The following is a 19,104-nucleotide window of genomic DNA, read 5'->3' as shown; positions in this document are numbered from 1 at the left end:
CCCTTCTTGAGCCGGAGCCGCTTCCCGGGACAGGCGCGTCGTTCAGCACTTGTCCGCGGGCTGACCCAGGGCGTGCGGCCCTTCAGGCGCCTTTAGGCTTTACTTGCATTTTCTCCTCAGCCCACGCCCGGTCAGCGTAGGGGCTGGTGGGTTCCCCAGGGGGGTCTGTTGCCGTGGCTGTGCCTCCTCGGTGGCTGCGTGTGCCACAGTTTCTCCTGTTGCTGCCTGCGAGCACAGCCCGTGGTTGTCCCTTAGCACTCGCCGCAGGCGGCCTGGAGATGTGGGTGAGCTGAGCTCTGGTCCTTGCTTGGTGCTGTAAAGCAATCCCTGGCTACCCAGGCCTGTGCTGGTCTATAATTCAACTGCTTGCTCACTTTCTGTAATAGCTTTTCTATATTTAATGGGAACTGATGGAGCTGTCAAGAAATGTGGGTTTTTTTTCCAGGTTTTCGTTTTCTTTGGTAATAATGTGGGCTGGGAAGCTCGTGGTGCACTTCAGAGGTGAAGTGCTTGGGCATTCAGAAGAGTTTCCACGAGGCTTTATTTCTTCATAGTTTGTGTCCAATGATCAGATGAGCGTGGACATGGACTAAGCTAATTGCAGTACGTGGCTCTCTGGTGGTGTGTGAGAGAGCTACAGAGAGGACTGTGGGGTCGTTAGCATTCTGAAAACCTGAGAGAAGAGGGCTCACTACTCAGGGCAGGCTGCTGGGCTGAGCACTGATTCTCAGTTTTTTTTCTAGGGCCTTGGAGTCTTTTCTGTCCTTGTGGGAAAGCAGGACTGAGTGGTCTGTTGGTTGAAGGAGGGGCAGAGCCTTTGCAGACCATTTCTCACTACAGAGCCATTCAGTGTTGAGCTCAGACACCAGCTATCTCTGTCCTGGCTGCCTTGTGAGCAATCTGCCAGGTCTGGGCAGATCTACCCAGCCTAGAAATTAATTCTGAACAAAGTGCTTTTTCACATAAAGCTAACTGTAAATATACAATGTGCTGAACTAAGTATGTCAGAATTTGTCTTAGCTGCCAGGATAATTCACATCCAACCAGACATAGATTATTACTCTTAAAGTGTCTTTTTGTTTGTTTAGTTGGGTTGTTTGTTTTGTGTGTGGGTTTTGTTTTGTTTTCCTATGTGCTAAAATTATTCTGAAATTGCTTGCATGTTATCCTAATCATAGCCTTTATCACTGAGGTGTAGTACTTTGATTTATTTTTCTTGTTGTTCCTCAGTGAGGTCACCTGGGCAGTGACCATTACGTGTCACCAAACGTAGCACTGGGTTAACCAAACAGCCTGGGATTTGAAGGTTGTTTCTGCTTTCCTCCTCTTGGGTCAGAAGTTGAGGTGTGTTCAGGCATCAGCTCCATAGGGCAAGGGAAGCCCCAGGTGTGTGCTGGGCACTCAGTCAGTATTAATCAGTTGCATTTGAGAGCTGACTATGGGTTGGTTGTTTTGGAAGCTGCTACATCCTTGTTTTAATGCCTTATTGAGATACAAACTCAGAGTTTGACCCGTAACCTTAAGAGCTATTTGATAGGCAGGCTCAGAAGCTCTTTTTTTCCCTGGCTGTAAAACTGAAACATTTGTGAGATCACTTGAAGGAGCCACAGCTCTAATTACTGTCTTTTTAAAGTCTCTTTACCTTGCTCCAGTTGCATTATCTGATCTATTGCCTCTGGCATTTTCTCCAAAACCACTTGTTTCTCAGTAGCAGAAATATCTTCCTTAACTGGGATGCAATAATTTCAAAGCAAGTAAAGGAAGCTGCAGCTGCTCAGCTGAGTCAGCCAAAGGTAAGCTCTGCAGGGGAGAAAATGGCTTTTTATTATCTTCTAGTGGCAAAATTACTACAACAGCCTGCAGGAAAAGATTAGATTATAATAGTAACAAAAACATCTGTTCAATTTTGAGCTCAGTGTATGGTTAGTGCATGCTAAAAAAAAACCAAAACAAAACCAAACAATGCATTTTATAAAATTATTTTGAATAAAATTCAATATTGAGATTCAGTTTGGGATGTTAGAAACTCACCACGATCAAAGGATAGACCGTGTTTGTAACTAATTGACTACATGGGGCATTTCATCAGCAGACAAGACAGCTTTTAGCCATGGAAATTTTATTGAATTGAGTTTGGAATACTGCTATTACTTAATGAGTGAATAAATCAACGTGTGTTCTTTATATGGGTTAGTTGTAAGCATGAGTAATCTCTGTCCTATGCCCTGTGAGACTGCGGTGTGCATGGAGGGATGAATGTTTGTGTGGTCTGGCTCCTGGTGGATTCAACTAATCAGCCTGTTTTAGAAATGTATGAATTGCCGTGATTGATTTGTGTCTCAAGCACTACCAGCATCACTCGTGTGCTTTAGAAATGAGGTTCTTATAAGTCTGATGGTGCGGAAATCGGAGCCTCATTCAGACTGAAACTTCAGAACATCATTTTCTCATGTATCACTAGTCCACATGTGCTGGAACTGCTGCCAGACAAACCTGTTTCAAAGGGTCGTTGTGTCCTCACAGCCTCTCTGGGTCCATGTGTGGGAAGGTGCCACTTCCTGAGTTGTTCCTGGGAGCCTGGCTGCAAAATAATTGTCAGAATTACGAATATATTCCTGAAATCAACCTTGAAACCTGCTTGCTCCTCTGCCTTTTGCATAAGGAGGCAATGCACAATTAATGTGCTTTTGTTTTTACGATAGCCTTACTGTGCTTTGCATGTATGCAGCACTTTAAGGATTTTGAAGTGCAGCATACATTCTAAGAACCGTTTGAGGTTTTGTACCCTCTGTAAGTGAAGTAAAACTAAAAACTTGGAGAGTTACATATGGTCATATGCAGTGTGATTGCTGAATAGGAATAATGGGTTATTTGCTATTGTTTTCAGCAGCAACAGGCTCTGGCTCAGAGTGAATCACTTGGGAGGCTGAGGAACATCCCCCAGAGCTCCTGACTCATGGCCCCATGTGCCTCACCGCAGGGTCGTGTCCCAGCTCGGAAATCTCAGTGATAACTGCAAACGCTGTTGTGTGCAAGGAGCACAAAACCACTCAGCCTTGCACATTCTGAAGTTGCAAGTTTGCATCACAAGAGCCTTTGTGTTTGCTGTGCTTTGCGCTTCCCTGCTCAGACCTTCAGCCCTGTTCTGCTGATCACATGTGCAGTGCTGTGCTTGGCCTTTAGGTAGAGTTGAATCTGAAATCTCGAACAACAAATAGTGACGAAGCAGGTAAACAGCAGATGCTAAGTCTAAATGCTGTGTATAAACATGCAATAATTATTTACTCTTGGATGGGTCCTAGGAAAAAGAAAGAAGGGGGTGTGTTCTCCCCAGTAAAAGAAGACACATGTGGTTGTCAGCACTACGAGGAGGGTTTCAAACCCATGCTATCTTTAGGCTGTGAGCTGGTGTTTGTGTTAAGCTTTGGCAGTTGACTGTGGATCTCTGTGCTATGAAGCCATAAGGTATTTTGCTTGTTCCTTCTTAATTTTAAGTGATAAATAGCAGTGGTGAAACATGCAGTGGGAGAGAAGAATGCTAGGGATTTCCCTGCTAAGCCAATTTCAGTTTTAATAACTTGTTCTCTTCACAGTGGTCTGTAACTGTAATCACAGGAGTGGTTAGAAGATCTGATGTAAGGCTTGGCAAGAGTTTTAATTTCTGTTTTGGATCAGCATGTAATATGTAGTTCCATTTATATCCCCCCTCTTAACTGTAAAATACTCAGGGTATTTTGTCACTGGAATGTTCTTAATCTGAAGTCATCTGTGTGTACCATTCTGCGTGATAGAGTATACTGTGAGCAGGAGACATGGTAAAACCTGAAACTTAAAACCATGGGCAAAGGAAATACACTGATTTATGCCCGTGGGGTCAAGCGGACCCATGGACATGCCTTGCAGTGCAGAAACACCCTCAGCATCCCACACTGGCGGCCCTTTCCATGCCTCCCAGAGCACCAACGCCACGTGTCCCATGACAGCTCTGTGGCTTTTCCAATGTGGCTGTTGGTTTGAAGGGCATTTTGTAGCTGAAAAGTGAGTGGATCCAAGCAAAGGAGAAGTTGCATTGTTTCAGTGAAAAAGGCTTTTTTTTTTTAAATCCAGGTTACGTAGTCTGTTTTTTCAGGTTGTGTCACTAACCCATGCTTGCTTTCATTCTTAACAGCATGTGCTTCATGTTCATTTTCTGAGTGGATTGATCAAGTGGGTCAGTCGCCTTGAGTCTCCAGGTTGCACCCAAGAGCTGCCCCATACAGGGACGTATGACGGGGAAAGTTCAGAAGTTTGTCCTCTTCAGAGGAGGGGACAGGTGAGTACACACTGAGGAACAAGCAGTAGGTTGGGCATGCTGCTGAACAGCTAGTTCTGAGTAGTGTTCCCCGATAATGGGAGCAGGTTCTAGTTGAATATGAAAGGGGGAGGTGAGAAAGAGGTAACGGAGTATGAAATGTCAGAACTGTGAGAATGTGCAGGTATCCAGTGCAGAGAGAAATGCAATATTAGAGGGGAAAAAAGCATGAAATTAATGTGGAAAAAAGAAATGTGTCTAAAAAGGCTACTGAAAGTATTTTGCACCATGCTATGAGGGAGTATAGCATCTTTTGGGCTCAGCTCCTTTCAGAATAACATCATTCTGTGCATGTTCGTCATCTGAACTCTTCCTACCATTGCTATTCTATTTAAACAGTGATCTCATATTCAGAGTATAAATCATGGTGAACAATTAGGTATTTCAAACACTAAACTTAGGTAGATTAGGCATTTCAAATATTTAAGTGTGTGTGTGGGGGGGGAGCACAGGAACAAGAGTGTGATAATCATCAGTTAATTTAAAAAGATGTAAATGTGTTCACCTGTGATTGACTGTTTAGTCAAAGACATCTAAAAGTGTTTCATTCATAAGCCCTGCTTTGCCCATGGATATAGCTTCTATTTATGTGAAGAACATCCTTTGGTCTCTTTTCTTTGGAACTGCTGCCCAGGATGAGTGTGTGTGTCACTCAGAAAAGAAAAATCATCTCTTTGTAAGGGACCCACACCTTGTCCCACATCCAGTGGCTTTTCTGTAGGAAGGCATCTACAGTGGTTGCCTGGGCAAGTTTTATGCATCAAGTGCGTATTGCAGAGAGCTCTGTGAAAGGGGAAAATAAAAAAATCCGTGTTTCCTTTCATGGTCTTCAAACATAAGGGAAAACAGAAAGGCAGTGCTTTGGGTTTTTTTTCAAGGTGTTCTGCTGACATCCTGGAACCCAGGAGAGGAAGCCTCAGCTTGGCTGGGATTCCCATCCATTGGCAGGCTGGATCTTTAAATGGAGAGCTGCTGAGCTGAAGGAGAAGCTGTGGGGATTTCTTGCCAGGTGGAAGAGGTTGGTTGGCTTTTACAGAGTGCATTGCTGCCTGGGCTGTGTAGGGTATGAGATGTGGTACAGGCTAGGATGCAGAGGATGTGTGAAAGATCACATCTTAATTTGTGAAGTGTAAAAATTGTTGCCTGCTTGAGAAACCAAAGGGATTTTGTGTAATAAGAGGTGTGTGGTGGGCTGTTGAGGGACATCTGAAGGAGGAGTTGAGGATTCTGCTCTGTATTTCATCTCAAGCAGTGCAAAAATTGTCCATGTACATGTGCCACCATCCTGCCTTTTTAGGAGTGGAAGAACCTGCAAGAGTTAATGTTTTCCTGAGATTTCTCTCTTAATGATATACTGAAATATGCAGGAAGCTTTGTTTCTTGTTTTCTGCGGGTTTTTTTTGTTGTTTGTTTGTTTTTGTGTGTGTGTGTCTTGGAATGGATTATTTCTTCTCTAACCTCAACCCTGAAGAGGATCAGGGGGAGGCAGGGGAGGACACCACAGTTTGGCACTGTACCATTTGAGCTGTTTGAATTCATTAGCTTGGGAACCCCCACACATGCCTCAGGCTGTGTACCTCCTCATGCACCCAACTTGGGAGAATCTCTTACTGCTACTGCATGCATTAGCCTTCATTAATACAATTAGCATAATAGCGATTAGGATTTATTATTCCCTACAAACAGATAAAGCCAGTAATACATATCTCAGAATCAAATTCCTCAGCTTCTTGTCTTGGGATTGCTTTATTTTGGCATTGTTTGCTCTTTATATCCTTCCCTCTCCTAGAAGAAAGCAAGCCACTTAATTGTAAAACTGTTTGGGTCAAGGAAATGCACTGAGATGATCTTTCACGCATGCTAAATAGGTGAATTGATCTATGGGACCCACACAGCTCAGACAGCCACTCAACAGTCGAAACTGCGAACTTCATCTTCTTCAAGCACAAAAGCTACTTAGTTTCCCCATGTTGAAGACTTTTTATAATAGCAGTAAGACAACTCTAGAGAGAACCATCTAATATTAACTCCAGGGAGTAATCATCTAATCACAATCTGGGGGTGATTTGAAGCACTCATCTGGACCAAATGCCTCACAACACCCCAGGAGTGGTTTTATTGCATGATAGCAGTACTCCATTGAGCCTTATTGCTTAATTAAAAACAAATTCCCAAGTAATTTTTTTGCCTTTCCATAAAAACACAGTAGTACATAGCATGTATAAAACATCCATTAAATGATGGTAGATGCAAATTTACATTGTGAGATACAATCCGTTTCTTTACCACTTGGGGTTGAAGTTAAATGTAAAACCATTTCCTATAATCTGTGCACCGCTGTGTTTAGAGAGGAATAAATATGGGAAAGGGAGGTTCATTGTAGGATGCCTTATTTTTATTAAGTGATATGTTTGGTCTCCTTACAAAGGATTTCAAAGTCTTGTCCATCTTGCAGGCATGGCAGTCAGTCAGCAGCGTGAGTGTGGCCTGTTCTGCTTCCTCCTGGAGATTTCCTCAGCTTGCCCTCATTTCAATGCAGATCTACAATAGGAATCCTGTATTTCTGTCTGGCACTTCCATCTTTCTTTGAGTAGAGAGAGCACAAACAGTGCAGGTGATGTATTTGGGATACATCTAGCATGCTACACAAGTCCTGCCTGGGTGGCCTTTGTGGGTTTTGTAGTCTAATGCAGGTTAAACCTGGTAGATGCATGGTACAGGCACCTTAGGTGGTTTTGGTGCACAGCTGACCTCTGAGTGCACTGGGTGCAGGACTGAGATGTCTCCACCTCCTGCAGTTTGAGTGGGACCACTGCTACAGCTGTGGCTGCTCTGCGAGGGACCCAGATTGCAAATGGCAAGAGTATGAAAGTCCTTTTTGTTCGTGTTAGGGGGTTGTCCTGCCACATCCTCCCAACCCACAGCTCTCTTATGCCTTTACAGACTGCTTTTCTAGCCACAAAGTGATTCCCAAATGCAGCACTCCCCTGAGGACTTTGAGTACTGTTCATATATTACAGGCAAAGGCAGCAAAGGCAGATTTTTAAGTGATTATCCAAAAATCATACAGGGGGTGATATAGACACTGGTCAGAAATCCGGGCAACCAAAACTGTAGTTGGGCTTTTGGCTGCAGCACTGAAATAAATGGTGGGAGAAAAAGGGTTGGTATGACATTTTCTTCAGATTTGTCACTCAGGGTGCCTTTAAGTAATTGTGAGACATAAGCTTACAAGTACAATTTTTTAAATTAAATCGGAAAATAGATCCTAACTGTTACTCTAGCTTTTCCACATGGTGAAGCCTTTTTGTAGTATCTACAAGCTCTGGGTAGAGGATGACACTTGTGTCAATCCCACCTGCTGTGGGCTCCACTCAGTGTTATATACACCCTTTTTTTCCCCCTATCAAATGGTGGCTCCCCAAATGGTGGGAGCTGAAGCCACGTGTGAATATCTACTGCTGATAGCAGGTTGCAGCATTCAGGGTCATAGAGGCAGCGTGCTTTGTCCTGTATTTAAATTTTGTAAAAAAATAAATGTCTTTTTGTTTAGTGAGCCACTTTGCTAGAATGCTTTGCTGACTTCATTTTTAATATCCCATTAGAGAAATGTGAAGTGTTGTGGTGGAGGATTTGTTATAAAGAGGTTTCGGCATTGTACTAAGGGAGTGTATGAGATTAAAAATAGTGGCTGAAAGAGTGGCAAAAAGAACAGTTAAGTCTGTGTATTTAAAGCAGTTCTGTAGTAACTTGGGACATTGCCAGGTCAGGAAAGGACATGGAATGATCTGACAGTGTTCTTTAACAATAACCATTTTTACCTGAGAGATCTCTGCTGGCTTTATTAGGAATGCCGTTATCTTGCTTTGATCTCTCTCTCAGACTGGCTGCGCATACAGCTCACACAGAGCAAGTAGCCAACAAAGAAAAGCCCTAATAGGCTTTAATACATTTAGTGGAGGGTTTCTCTTCTTGGATGTTGTTTTACAAAGGCTCCTTTCATCTTAATGTATCACGGAGGTGGCTGTATGCAGTGGGACAAGCGCACGCTGCCAGCTGAGGGGCAGGTTTAGCAAACTCGCTGTACCACCTCTCAGCGTGGAGCTGCGGGGGGTCAGAGATGCTCCTGCCACTGCTGCACCCTGGATGTATCCGCAGGGCAGCAGGTGGGAACTGCCTGGCACGTGGGCTGAGGGAGCAGCTGTAGTACAGCAGATGCCACCGGGTTGGATTGTTTTTTGGGGTTTTTTTTTTTTTTTTTTTTTTTTTTTTTTTTTGGCAAGTAGGTTTTGAAGCAGAACCAGGGGTTTACTGGCCTTCAACATAGTGAGAAAAACCAACCGTGCCCTACCCTGTGGCAACTAGTCACACTGGGCAGCAGTGTACTGCTGGCAGAGGCATGTCTCAGTCACTTCAAATGCATGGCCTGCTCTGAGTGACTGCGGAAGGGTTTGCAGAGTACAAACCTAGCCTATTATCTCATCTGAGCACATACTTTTAAGCTTTAGGGCACAGGATAACACTATCTGCATTTGTTTGGCCTTGTTAACAAGATGAGAAGTCGAGTGTCTTACACTGAAGGTTTTGGGACATGTATGACTTCCTTTAAGAGTATATCCTTTCATGAAGGAGATGAAAAGTGTGATATTGTAGCAGTTGGAAATGCCTGCTTTAGTTTAGTTCTGTTTCCTGATTTCATTTTGACACGGTAGGCAATTCAGAAAATATATTTGCAGTAAGGGAAATTCAGTTGTTATGGAGACATTTGAGAAAGGCAGCTGACATACGGTGAGGCATGCACCAGATTAGCGGTTCACACAGACGCAGTAAAAAGGCAAGTTCATGTAAGGTAAGGGAGCAGTTTCTAGGCACTGTCTGCTGCTTCTCGGGTGGTTTTTCTGTCACAACAGGAAAAAAAAGTCACTTTAGAACTGTGAGCATGTGGCTCCATCTTCTGGTATCAAAGCAAAATGTGTTGCTCTGGGCACATGAGGAGGTGAGGAGAATCCTATAGAGTTTTTATGTTAGCTGCAACAAAAGCAACAACAGTAATAATGAATTAAAATAATACCTGTGCCTCAGAGCCAAGTCACAAGATATTAATATAGTTTTAATGAAGCTACAAACTATTCTGCTGCGTAGGAAGAAAACTGTCTTTTGAAACATGCTATGTGTGTCCCCAGAAGTGGCTGGTCTTCCAAAGCACACCACCTCTCTCCTACACAAACACAACGTTTGATCGGAGTGTGGACTGTACCATCACAGCTCGATGCCTCTGTAGGTGCCAATATTGTCTCCTGCTTGAAGCTGTAGGATGTTTTTCTTTGTTTCCCCTTCTTTAACAATCTCTTCGGCAAAGTAGCTAAAATTCGTGATACATTTTCATGGAAACGCTAGCTGGGTAGAAATAGGAATTAATGGTTCTTTGAGGTAGACTGACAGAAGTCAAAAGAAAATAAAGCTGTTTTATCAATTCACCAAACAGTGAATGTTGTTACAATGCATATTGCGCATGCTTAATTGAGCTTGATTACTCAGTCTGTTCACCTTAGTAACTAATTTTGTTTTAAACAGAAGTCGTTGTTCAAAACTAGAAGATGTTATCATTCTCTGGGTAAGCCTTGGGTTTTCTAAGTAATCCTAAAGAATTGCCCCAACCTTGCTTTTTTTTTTAAAGAAAATACCACCACTGCAACAAATCAGAAACAGAGGTAATTATCTGGATGCAGTGTTGTCATAAAGTGATTGCTACAAATCATTGCAAATAGGAGGTATTGCACTGTAAATGCAAAATATGGATCATGTGTTTCACTTATTTTACTCATGTGCACCTATATGTTTTTTTTTTATTTTTTTATTTTTTTTCCCCTGGATATTGAGCCTATGATATAAGGGACAGTATATTCTTTGTATGAAGCATTAGTTTTCAGTCCAAACTACTGCATGGCAGAACTGTGAGAATGAAGGTGAGGGAACATGAATTTAATGGCCTCACTGCTTCTGCCTGTACTTCTGCCACTCTTCCACTAACATGAGAGGTGAATTACTTGTATGCAGCACTTATCTATGGGAAGAGTTGTGTGGAGACCTGCTTGGAAAGGATGTGTTCATGTCAGTCCAGCTCCTGTATGGAAGGGAATCACATCACAAAAATAAGCCTAGCCAGAGTTTCTCATCATCATATCATCCTGCTCACTGGTGATTCCAAGCTTTGATTTCTAGGGTCTGTCTCTCTCTCCTTATCCTGTGGATTATTCTGAAAGGATCTACTCACCTTTCTGAAAGATGTTCATAAGGGTAGCACCTTTCACTGACAACGACAGTAAATAAATACTACAGACTTCTTTTATTAGGAAGTTTTATACAAACCCACAGCAAATCTTGCTTAGAGTATGTTTGATAAATCAGATCTCTTGCAGACATCTGGAGATAGTTTGCAAATCCCCAGCCAGCTTGTTTTGTAGTCATTGGTACCATAATTCAGGTTAATGTTGTTGCCACTTTTTACTTGCTAAAACACATGTGGTGCTTTACTGCTGAAAAAAAGTGGCTGCCTTGGAACAGAAGTTCTTTTAAAACCCTTCTTGGAGGTTTGCTGTTTGAAGAAACAAATGTCAAATCAATTGTCCTAGCTCTGAACTGCCATTCCGAAAATGCAGCTGTGAAAAGAGATTACTTGGGCACTGTGATGGGGAGTGCTTAAGAATCTAGATGGAGAATTCTATAGCAATAGAGACCTAAAATAACAAGTGGAACAGGAAAACTTTTAGCTTTCCCGGCAAAGATTTGCTTAAAAAATACTAGATCCCAAGTGAGAATGCTCATGCCAAGTTTTAAATCTCATTTGAATTTTTATAGCTGTTATAATCTCTGATATATAACCTTGGAAATAGGGTCTTGTAACAGAAATGCCGAGTCCCTTGACTATCGCCTCACAAAAAAAGAGTTGCTGTAATAGACTACAATTCTGAGACAAGTTTGCAAGGCTGGCTTATGTCTGCATGTCATCATTAAAATGGGTCTAAGTTGGGCTCTTCACATTATTTGAGGGTATTTGTGTACGTGATCAGCCGACTGCAGCTGTTCCAGTAATGTCAGCCTTCTAAGTATTACAGGCACAATCCAGCATATCCTTATCCTCTGAAATGTTGTCACAGGGAGAGGCTTGGAGCTTGGACGTGCTGTCATGAAGAGCTTCTTTTCTTTTTTTTCCTGTCCTTATTCTTCTGTCTTTCTGTGCAGAAGAAATGAAAGTTCCCAAGGAGCCTGGGCTGCAGAAGGATTCCACGTGCCAGTGCTCTTTTCCCTCTCATTATCATACGCTTGCAATCAAACTCTAATTTTTGAAATAAAAAACCTGCAGGATTCTTTATTGGGACTATTAAACCTTCAATCTTCATTATTTAGGACGGCTACTTACCTTTTACTCAATGAAGCCATAATGCAACTGCTCCTATAAAAACTATCAAAATGGCTACTGTGGCAGTGAGTAGATTTTCCTCTGTGTAAAATAATCCTCTGTGAGTGAGACATAACTATCATTTACATTAATTAGGCAGCCATATAATGGGGTGTTCAATCGCTATTACATCATTTAAATTCTTCAGTGAGCACCTCAGCCACCCAAGAACTATCCAGCTGAACATTTCCGAGTCCATAATTTTGAAATAATCCTTTAGAGGAAGAATATGCATGGCAGAGTGGTGCAGACAATTTCACAAAAAAAAAAAAAATCATTTTATTCAGATTTATGGGATTATTTTAACAGTTGTGAGAAATGCATAATCCTGTTTTTTCCCTCCTTCCCAGAATAACAGTGCTATGAAGCAGAGTCCATTTTGGGGCTGTGTGTGTACACTAGAGTATGGCCAAAGAATGTGGTCACAGGTCTGTGGTGGCAACTGGACCCACATACACAGGGAGCACATTTCCCTAAACGTTCTGTTACAAGCCTGGGACTCCTGGAGTCCCGTGGCTCAGCTGAGAAGCCCTGACTCAGACAAGTGAGTGCAGTCATGCCTGAGGTTTTGGTTTTGAAGTCTTAACTTTTGCCTTTGACAAACATATGAGGACTTTGGCATTTATATTCAATTTTGGTCATTGATTTAAAATTCGTGAGGTCAAGCTGAAGTCCTTTGGCATTTCTGGTAATAGCATACTCCCCAGAAACTATTACATGAACAATATAATTAATGTTCTAACTATATTATTTTATATTTTTGTATATATTAAGATTAGTGTATCAGTCAAAAGTATGCACGTATGTCATGACTCCAGGAGCTCATTCTGAGTCTTGAAAGAAATAAGACTGAATTTATTAATACACCAGGAAGAGATTTCTATTAACAGGCTTGTACTGCAAATCTTTAACGTGCTGTTCAGCTGCCTATAGAAAGTGATGGTTACTAGAAAATTGGTCAGTGCCTGAGAGTATATGAAGATAACATGTTTTAAATCAGTGTTGTTTGGCAATAGTTGGGTGCTATGGGAATAGTTCCTAGCAGAAGCAGGGGGGAGGGGGGGAAGTAATAGCCTAAAAATAGGCTGGGGAGCAGGGCAGGATAGACTGTAAAGTCTTTCTATTAGAAAACACCACCAGTGCTTCCAGTTGAGGTTTCTAAACCTGAGATTTGTAAATTACGTTGAAAATAGGCAAGCCAGGTTTGCATGCCTTTTACGTACACACCTCGGAACAAGTAATTTCCTTTTTCGGACTATGCCAGCCTGGCATAGCCATATCCTGCCCTTTCTTTTGCAGTTCGATAGGGGCGTTGTTTTAGTAAAAAATACTGTTCACCCTTGCCGGGACTTCTCCTTTGCAAAATGCAGCTACTTATTAAGGACTATGTGTTGCTGTTCCAAATTATTTTAAGGTTTGTTTAACAAGAGGTACTTGGTCAAATGTTGCAAGAAGCTTAGAAATTATTTCTAACCTCTTGCATTGACAGAAGTCTTCCCAGATCTGAAACATTAAAATAGACAAAGTCTGCTGGAGGGGTGACCTTGTTCAAGACTTGAGATTTAAACGGCTCTGGTCCGAATCAGAATTTTATGTTCTCTCTATGCTTCTCTAAAACATTGGATGGCTTCAATATATAGAGTTAACGTCACCTATTATGCTGCTGTGGTTTCAGTGATTTAATATGACTTTCTTGGGAGGTGTTTGGGGATTCCCATTGTGTTGCTACATAATCCATCTTTTAGAGGAAGTATAAAAAACCCCTCAAATAGAAAATTCTGTCTTTTCTTGGATATGACTTGGCTTTAATTTCAAGCATTTGCTACAATGAATTATTTTGAGGTTTCAAGCAGAAATTGTTTGTTTGTTTTCCCATTCTTGTTTAAATGTTCAAAATCCAGTAGCTAGATTGTTTACAATTGTTTCAATTTGGATTGGTTATAAATATATATATATACACACACATAGTAATGGGAAAGCGGAAATGCGTGTAACATAGTGAGACAGTATATTGTTGATTGTTATTCATTATTTGCTGGTTAGCTTTTTGTTTAGTGAGAGTGTATGTACAAAAATAATGAAAAATGTGTCTCTGCTGCATGCAGTTTAGAGCTGAACATATGAAGGAAGAGGCATATTAGAGACAGCTGTGATTAGATCTCCAGTTTTCTAATATTAAATCTATTAAGTATTTACTGCCTCAACTAATGAGGAGATGGGGGGGCCATGAATCAGCAGGGGAGGTCTGGTGAGTGGTGGTTTTGATGTTACCCAGTTTCTATGGAAGCTCCTTCACAGGCAATGGGGGATTTAATGTGTTGTAGTGAAAGGTGAACACAGGGCTGTGCGCTGGAGAAAGCAGATGGGATGGGGGTTTGGTTCAAGGAGCTGATGGGTAGACAGTGATACCAGTGGTGTGTGGGAGCAATTTAGCTTCAGTGATTTATGGGGCTGTTTGGAGCACCTCACAGTCATTACAAAAAGGCCTCTTCAGGTGATTTACCAACTGCAGTAAAGGCGTCTTGAACGTGTTGGCTGTTCAGCTCTCTTGTTATTCTTCGTTTGTCAGCCGTCTTTATGTGCTGGTAGCATGTGATTACCTTCCGGAGACCTTTGAACATCTCTTCAGCACTCCTCACTGTAAATAATGAATGCCTTGCTACTATTTATCGAAGGGGAATGCTAGGCAGCATTTGTCCTTTTAGGTTGCTGAAATAGTTTAGAAAACGGAGATGCCAGTAGCTATGGGAAGTTGTATCGTGTTCATCTATGTGTCCATATGGTGTGTCCTTCACAGCACAGTGAAACACGATTGTGCTTGATTCCAATTTGTATGGCATTCCCATCAATGATGTCTATTTAAGACATCCATTAAAAACCCTTAATGTTAATTAACCGGACTATGCCAATAAAGTTCTATTAGCTTCCCCCTATTAATTTAATATTATAGGCATTTAACAGATGTCTTAATTAGATGTTACACTGAAGGTTATGAGCAAAATTAAAATTAGGTAATTGTCCTGAAAGGAAAGTTTCTGCTGATGTATGCTTTTCATCACTTTGTTTGTTTTCCCTTCTGATGTCTCACAGGAAACCAAGGCATTTCATTTCAGAGGACATAGAGGATTACTAGGCAGAATAACTTGGGTCTAACAACTTTAACGTGTCTTGTTCTTTCTTCATGGATATAAATTAATTGGGAAAAGCTTCTACTCTTAGGCACTTTTGGGGGGTAATTTAAGCACAAGATTGAATGGGGATCATTTCCACCTTGGAATTTGTAGCTTTGTGTGCTTCCCTCTTATGTACTGTGGTGTGTTGCCTGCACTCTGGCATGACAATATATATTTAATATAGACACATCTGATTGCGGTTCATAGGGACATGGTTTAGTGACTGTTTACAGTTGAGTGGTATGATCTGGAAGGTCTCTTCCAATCAAAATAATTCTACAGTTTTAATCTTAAAGTAGTATGTTGCTGGTAGGCAAACAGGTTGCAGAGCTGCATTACAGATTTAGTATGTTTATACTTTCACACATATACATGTTATCTGCAACTATTAACCATAGGGAAGGGGATATTAAAGGTAAACATATCAGTTGAAACAACTTGCACATGCTTGCACCAGGCTGCACCATGTTGATACTGGCCCAGGAATGAGGATATAAAAGAGCAGTTGTCTTTACCTACAGTCTCATTATAAGCATATAATAGACAGATAAAGCCCAGTTTATACAGAAGGGAACGATAACATTTATCCCAGAGTTACAAGATGTAATTTTCATTGTGCAAATTTACGATTATAAATTGAAACAGAGCCATGTAATCAATACTAATCATGTAAGTTTAATAAAAGCCAGAATGTTATATACAAATAACAAATCAGATACAATAAACTTCAACAGTCTGAGAGACTGCTTTAAAGAAAACAAATACAAGTCATTCTCCAATAAGAAGAAATGCTTTACAAATATTCCATTTTGGAGCTGCCAGAAAACCTGGTCTTTAAACTGCAAGATAACAGCAGATATTTCTATTAATATTTCTGATTTTCCATGAAATCATAGGTCAATAGTTCCTTTCAACTTGAACTTTTTTGCAGATCGCTCGCTTGCTCTAAGCTGGAACTTGCTTCCATAGATGTAGGAAATGAATCCATCAATCTCCAAGCTAAATACATTGTTAAGTTTGGGAACAACTGAAAATGCAAAAGGAAAGAAATTAACGAAAGTGGACTAACATAAATCCCTGTTGTGAAAATATACTGACATACCAGGGGTATTAGTCACACACAGACTTGAGGTTTTGCCACATTTTTTTTTAATTGCTTATTTCTAATGAGAGAGTTTTTGGTAAGATATTGCACTGCTACATGGGCAGTAAAGACTGACTTCTATGCAAAGAACTAAATGCACTTATTTAAAACAATGTAGTCAGAGGTGTAAGATGAACAGTGTGTTTTAAGAAACTTCTGATTATTCAAGTTGTGAAAAGCACTGAAAAAAATCTTATATACCTTTTAATTTGTCCTCCTTAGTGATAATTTTGAAGACATGTTTAAATTCCTGTAGAATGATTCCTGTTATCCCAACATAAGAGGGGCACTTCGATTTTGTGACTGAAAGAACAGAAGTGTGTATGTATTAGAAGATTTCAGATTCAGGCAGTTTATTTGCTCTTCTACAGTTGCATCATAATTTTAAAAACTTCTTTGCAATATTCTGAAATAATATAATTACAGTAATCATGGGTAAAACTTGCAGCTAATGTTTGCAACTACCAGCAGGTTTCTAACGAGTGGTTGAAAAGTAATTAGCATTGGTTGTTAAAATCAATCAACATACAATCTCAACTATGTGACTTGAGAGTTGATGGTACTGAAAGTAATTTTAAAACACACCTAAAAGATAGGAATGTCTACTGAATTTCAGATGAATTTGTAAAAGAAAACAAGCAGAATACCTGTAACAATAGCTCCATGGAGATCGGCTTTCAGCAGTTTGCTCTGAATCATCTGTGGTTGCCTTGGAGGAGAGGGAAAGAAAATTATATGGAAAGTTAGGTTTACAAAATGTGACCATGACTATTGAAATCATGGCCAAAGCTTACAGAAATAATACTGACATACTTACCGAGTAACCGTGATGTTTCTAGCAGTAACTCAGTAAAACTGGAAATAACTACTACATCAAAACAACACTAATTTTAAAGTATCTCAACTTACGCATCTGGTTTAAGCCCATGACAAAGGTCTCTGATATACTGTTTCCAGAGTTCGTGTAGTGGTATAAAGAATGCATATCTGCAGAAAAAAGGAAAAAAAAAGCATTCTACAAGAACTTAATTATTAAAAAAAGTCTATTGATTTCTGAAGTAAGCCATATTTACAACAGAGTTAAGACTACCATGAGTTTTGTAGGCTGCTCTCATAACTCAGCCCATGAGGTAACCTGCTCCAAATAACAGGTCTGCTTTATAAAAAAGCACAAACTAAGTATGTTTCCCTCTCTCAACCCAAACCAGTGATGTGTTTTAGAGGATCGGGCTGTGTCTCAGATGAAGGAGATTTCTCCTCCTCACTTCATATTAGCAACAGCCAGGGCTTTATTCAACATGCATTAGTGCAAGGAACCTGATGCAGTTTTGACTCTGATTACAGGTGGTTTAACTTTAAAAGGTTAAATCACAGGTGACTGTATTTGGGTTTAATTTCTTGTTATATTTAGCTACAGAAAAGGAAAGATAACCAGTAACAGACAAATATTCTGGCTATACAGACAAAATGATTGTTTTCTCATGGTGAAACGCCCCAAACTGCTGTTTGTACTGAGGGTTTCATAGCCAGGTGTACGTGCTGCTGTTTGTGCACACTTTCAAGGTACTTCCCACTTTTACTACACAAAGAATATTTAAGATCTTACCTTCGCTGTTCAGGTTCAATTTCAAAAAGCCGCATTTCTCGCCTTTGCTTGGCAGTGAAACCTTTTGTTTTCTTCCTCTTTGGCTTTGTCTTTTTTGTGGAGTGGTGCTCCAGAACCACCGCTTTCCGAGCCAGCATGTCCTGGATAGCTTCATCTTTCATTTTCGGCATGCTGCGCTTCAGGAAGGCATTTACAAACGCCTTGGACTCTTCTGATCCTTGAGGCTAAAGATATTTTTAAAGATGTATTTTAGTGAAATCGGGAGTTCGCTGCTGAGTAGGAGTTCTGTCAGGTTGGCAAAGTCCCCCCCCCACCTCCCCCCGCAGCTCTCCCACGGGCCGGGGCTCAGGCGGTACCTGGCGGCACTGGGGGCCGGTCCGGCGGTACGGCAGGCGGCGGTACAGCTCCCCTGCAAGGGACAAGGGACAGGGACAGAGACAGGGAGAGTGAGGCGGGGCGGCCGCGCCAAGGGACCCCGCGCCCACCGGTGCCCGCACTCACCCTCCATCGCGGCGGCCGCCGGCGCTTCCGGCGCAGCTGTGACGACAGCGGAGGCGACGCCGTGTGTGGTTTACGTTTTGTTTTGTTGTTGGGGTTTTTGTGTGTGTGTTTGTTTTGTTTTGTTTGTTTGTTTTTTTTTTTTTCTTTAGCCTATAAAACAAAGAAACAAACTTAACAGCAGAGTCAATTATACTGTTAAGCAGGCATTTATTCTATCAGATCATCCTCCGTAAGTGCTCCAACGACTGGATGCTCTTGGCGTTGCTTATGTTCACACATTAATTTCAATTTTTAGAAATGTTTAACTTACAATATATACTAAAAAATAATTGATGGTGTTAGTTAGAATTGTTCGGTTTCTTACCTACAATATCTCTATTAATTATCACTTAGATATAAACTAAGCACTCTGCTTCTAAACAATGTATTAATCTTCTGTCTCCCCTTTGTCATGCAGCAGAATCTTAAACTTGAAAAATGTCCCCTCGTTTTGCAGGCGGTCAGAAAGCATTTGTCTTGTCAATTGGTTAATGATGGGTACGTCTTTTGTAACTTAATCACAGTATGCATTAATTTAGCAGCTTCTTTTTGGTTATGTGCTGAAAATAGTGTGTAAAGCTTGCAGGGCTTCCCCGAGGTGCCACAGCAGAGTGCGAGCCTGTGGGGACGGTGCTGCCGTGGCCCGTCAGTCCAGGGGAGCAGGAGCCTGGGCACTGTTTGAGCCTATGTTGAGTTCAGCCCCAAAGAAACTTACTCAAAACAGACCCTGGCACAAGTCAGGTGCTCAGCACAACAGCCTTGGCTACACGTTTGAGCTGTCGGCAGCGCAGGAGGCCAAGATAAGAAGAGCTTTCTTATGAGGAGAGACTG

At 41.3% G+C, this 19,104-nt stretch overlaps 1 protein-coding gene and 1 long non-coding RNA gene across 13 annotated transcripts in view; one reads left to right on the top strand and one right to left on the bottom strand.

Annotated features, from left to right (window-relative positions):
* Positions 1-19: 19 nt before the first annotated feature.
* LOC136107530 (uncharacterized) overlaps positions 20-19,104 on the top strand; it is a 45,824-nt gene continuing 26,739 nt past the window's right edge. For 9 of the 12 annotated variants that reach the window (XR_010652291.2, XR_011741235.1, XR_011741236.1 and 6 more), the window contains exon 1: positions 18,471-18,771. This is a non-coding gene — a long non-coding RNA (uncharacterized lncRNA). The other 3 variants (XR_011741228.1, XR_011741227.1, XR_011741231.1) reach the window with 3 other exon arrangements.
* On the bottom strand, positions 15,639-18,260 carry POP4 (POP4 homolog, ribonuclease P/MRP subunit). The gene is made up of 7 exons (XM_065848333.2): positions 18,235-18,260; positions 18,090-18,142; positions 17,734-17,957; positions 17,037-17,114; positions 16,775-16,836; positions 16,329-16,430; positions 15,639-16,010 (listed from the first exon to the last, which is right to left on the bottom strand). The coding sequence occupies exons 1-7, from the start codon at positions 18,239-18,241 to the stop codon at positions 15,874-15,876; spliced, it is 663 nt and encodes a 220-aa protein (XP_065704405.1). The 5' UTR covers positions 18,242-18,260; the 3' UTR covers positions 15,639-15,873.

This window comes from Patagioenas fasciata, chromosome 13 (genome assembly GCF_037038585.1).
Source record: "Patagioenas fasciata isolate bPatFas1 chromosome 13, bPatFas1.hap1, whole genome shotgun sequence".
Taxonomy (NCBI): Eukaryota; Metazoa; Chordata; class Aves; order Columbiformes; family Columbidae; genus Patagioenas; species Patagioenas fasciata.
The sequence above is the reverse complement of the archived record's forward strand: the minus strand, read 5'-3'. Positions and strand labels throughout refer to the sequence as shown.

Excerpts from the sequence above, each read along its gene's own strand:
- POP4 (XM_065848333.2), bottom strand. Across the intron at positions 16,837-17,036 it reads CATGGGCTTAAACCAGATGC|GCAACCACAGATGATTCAGA; the intron begins GTAAGTTGAGAT and ends CTCTCCTCCAAG. Across the intron at positions 16,011-16,328 it reads TAAGGAGGACAAATTAAAAG|TTGTTCCCAAACTTAACAAT; the intron begins GTATATAAGATT and ends TTGCATTTTCAG.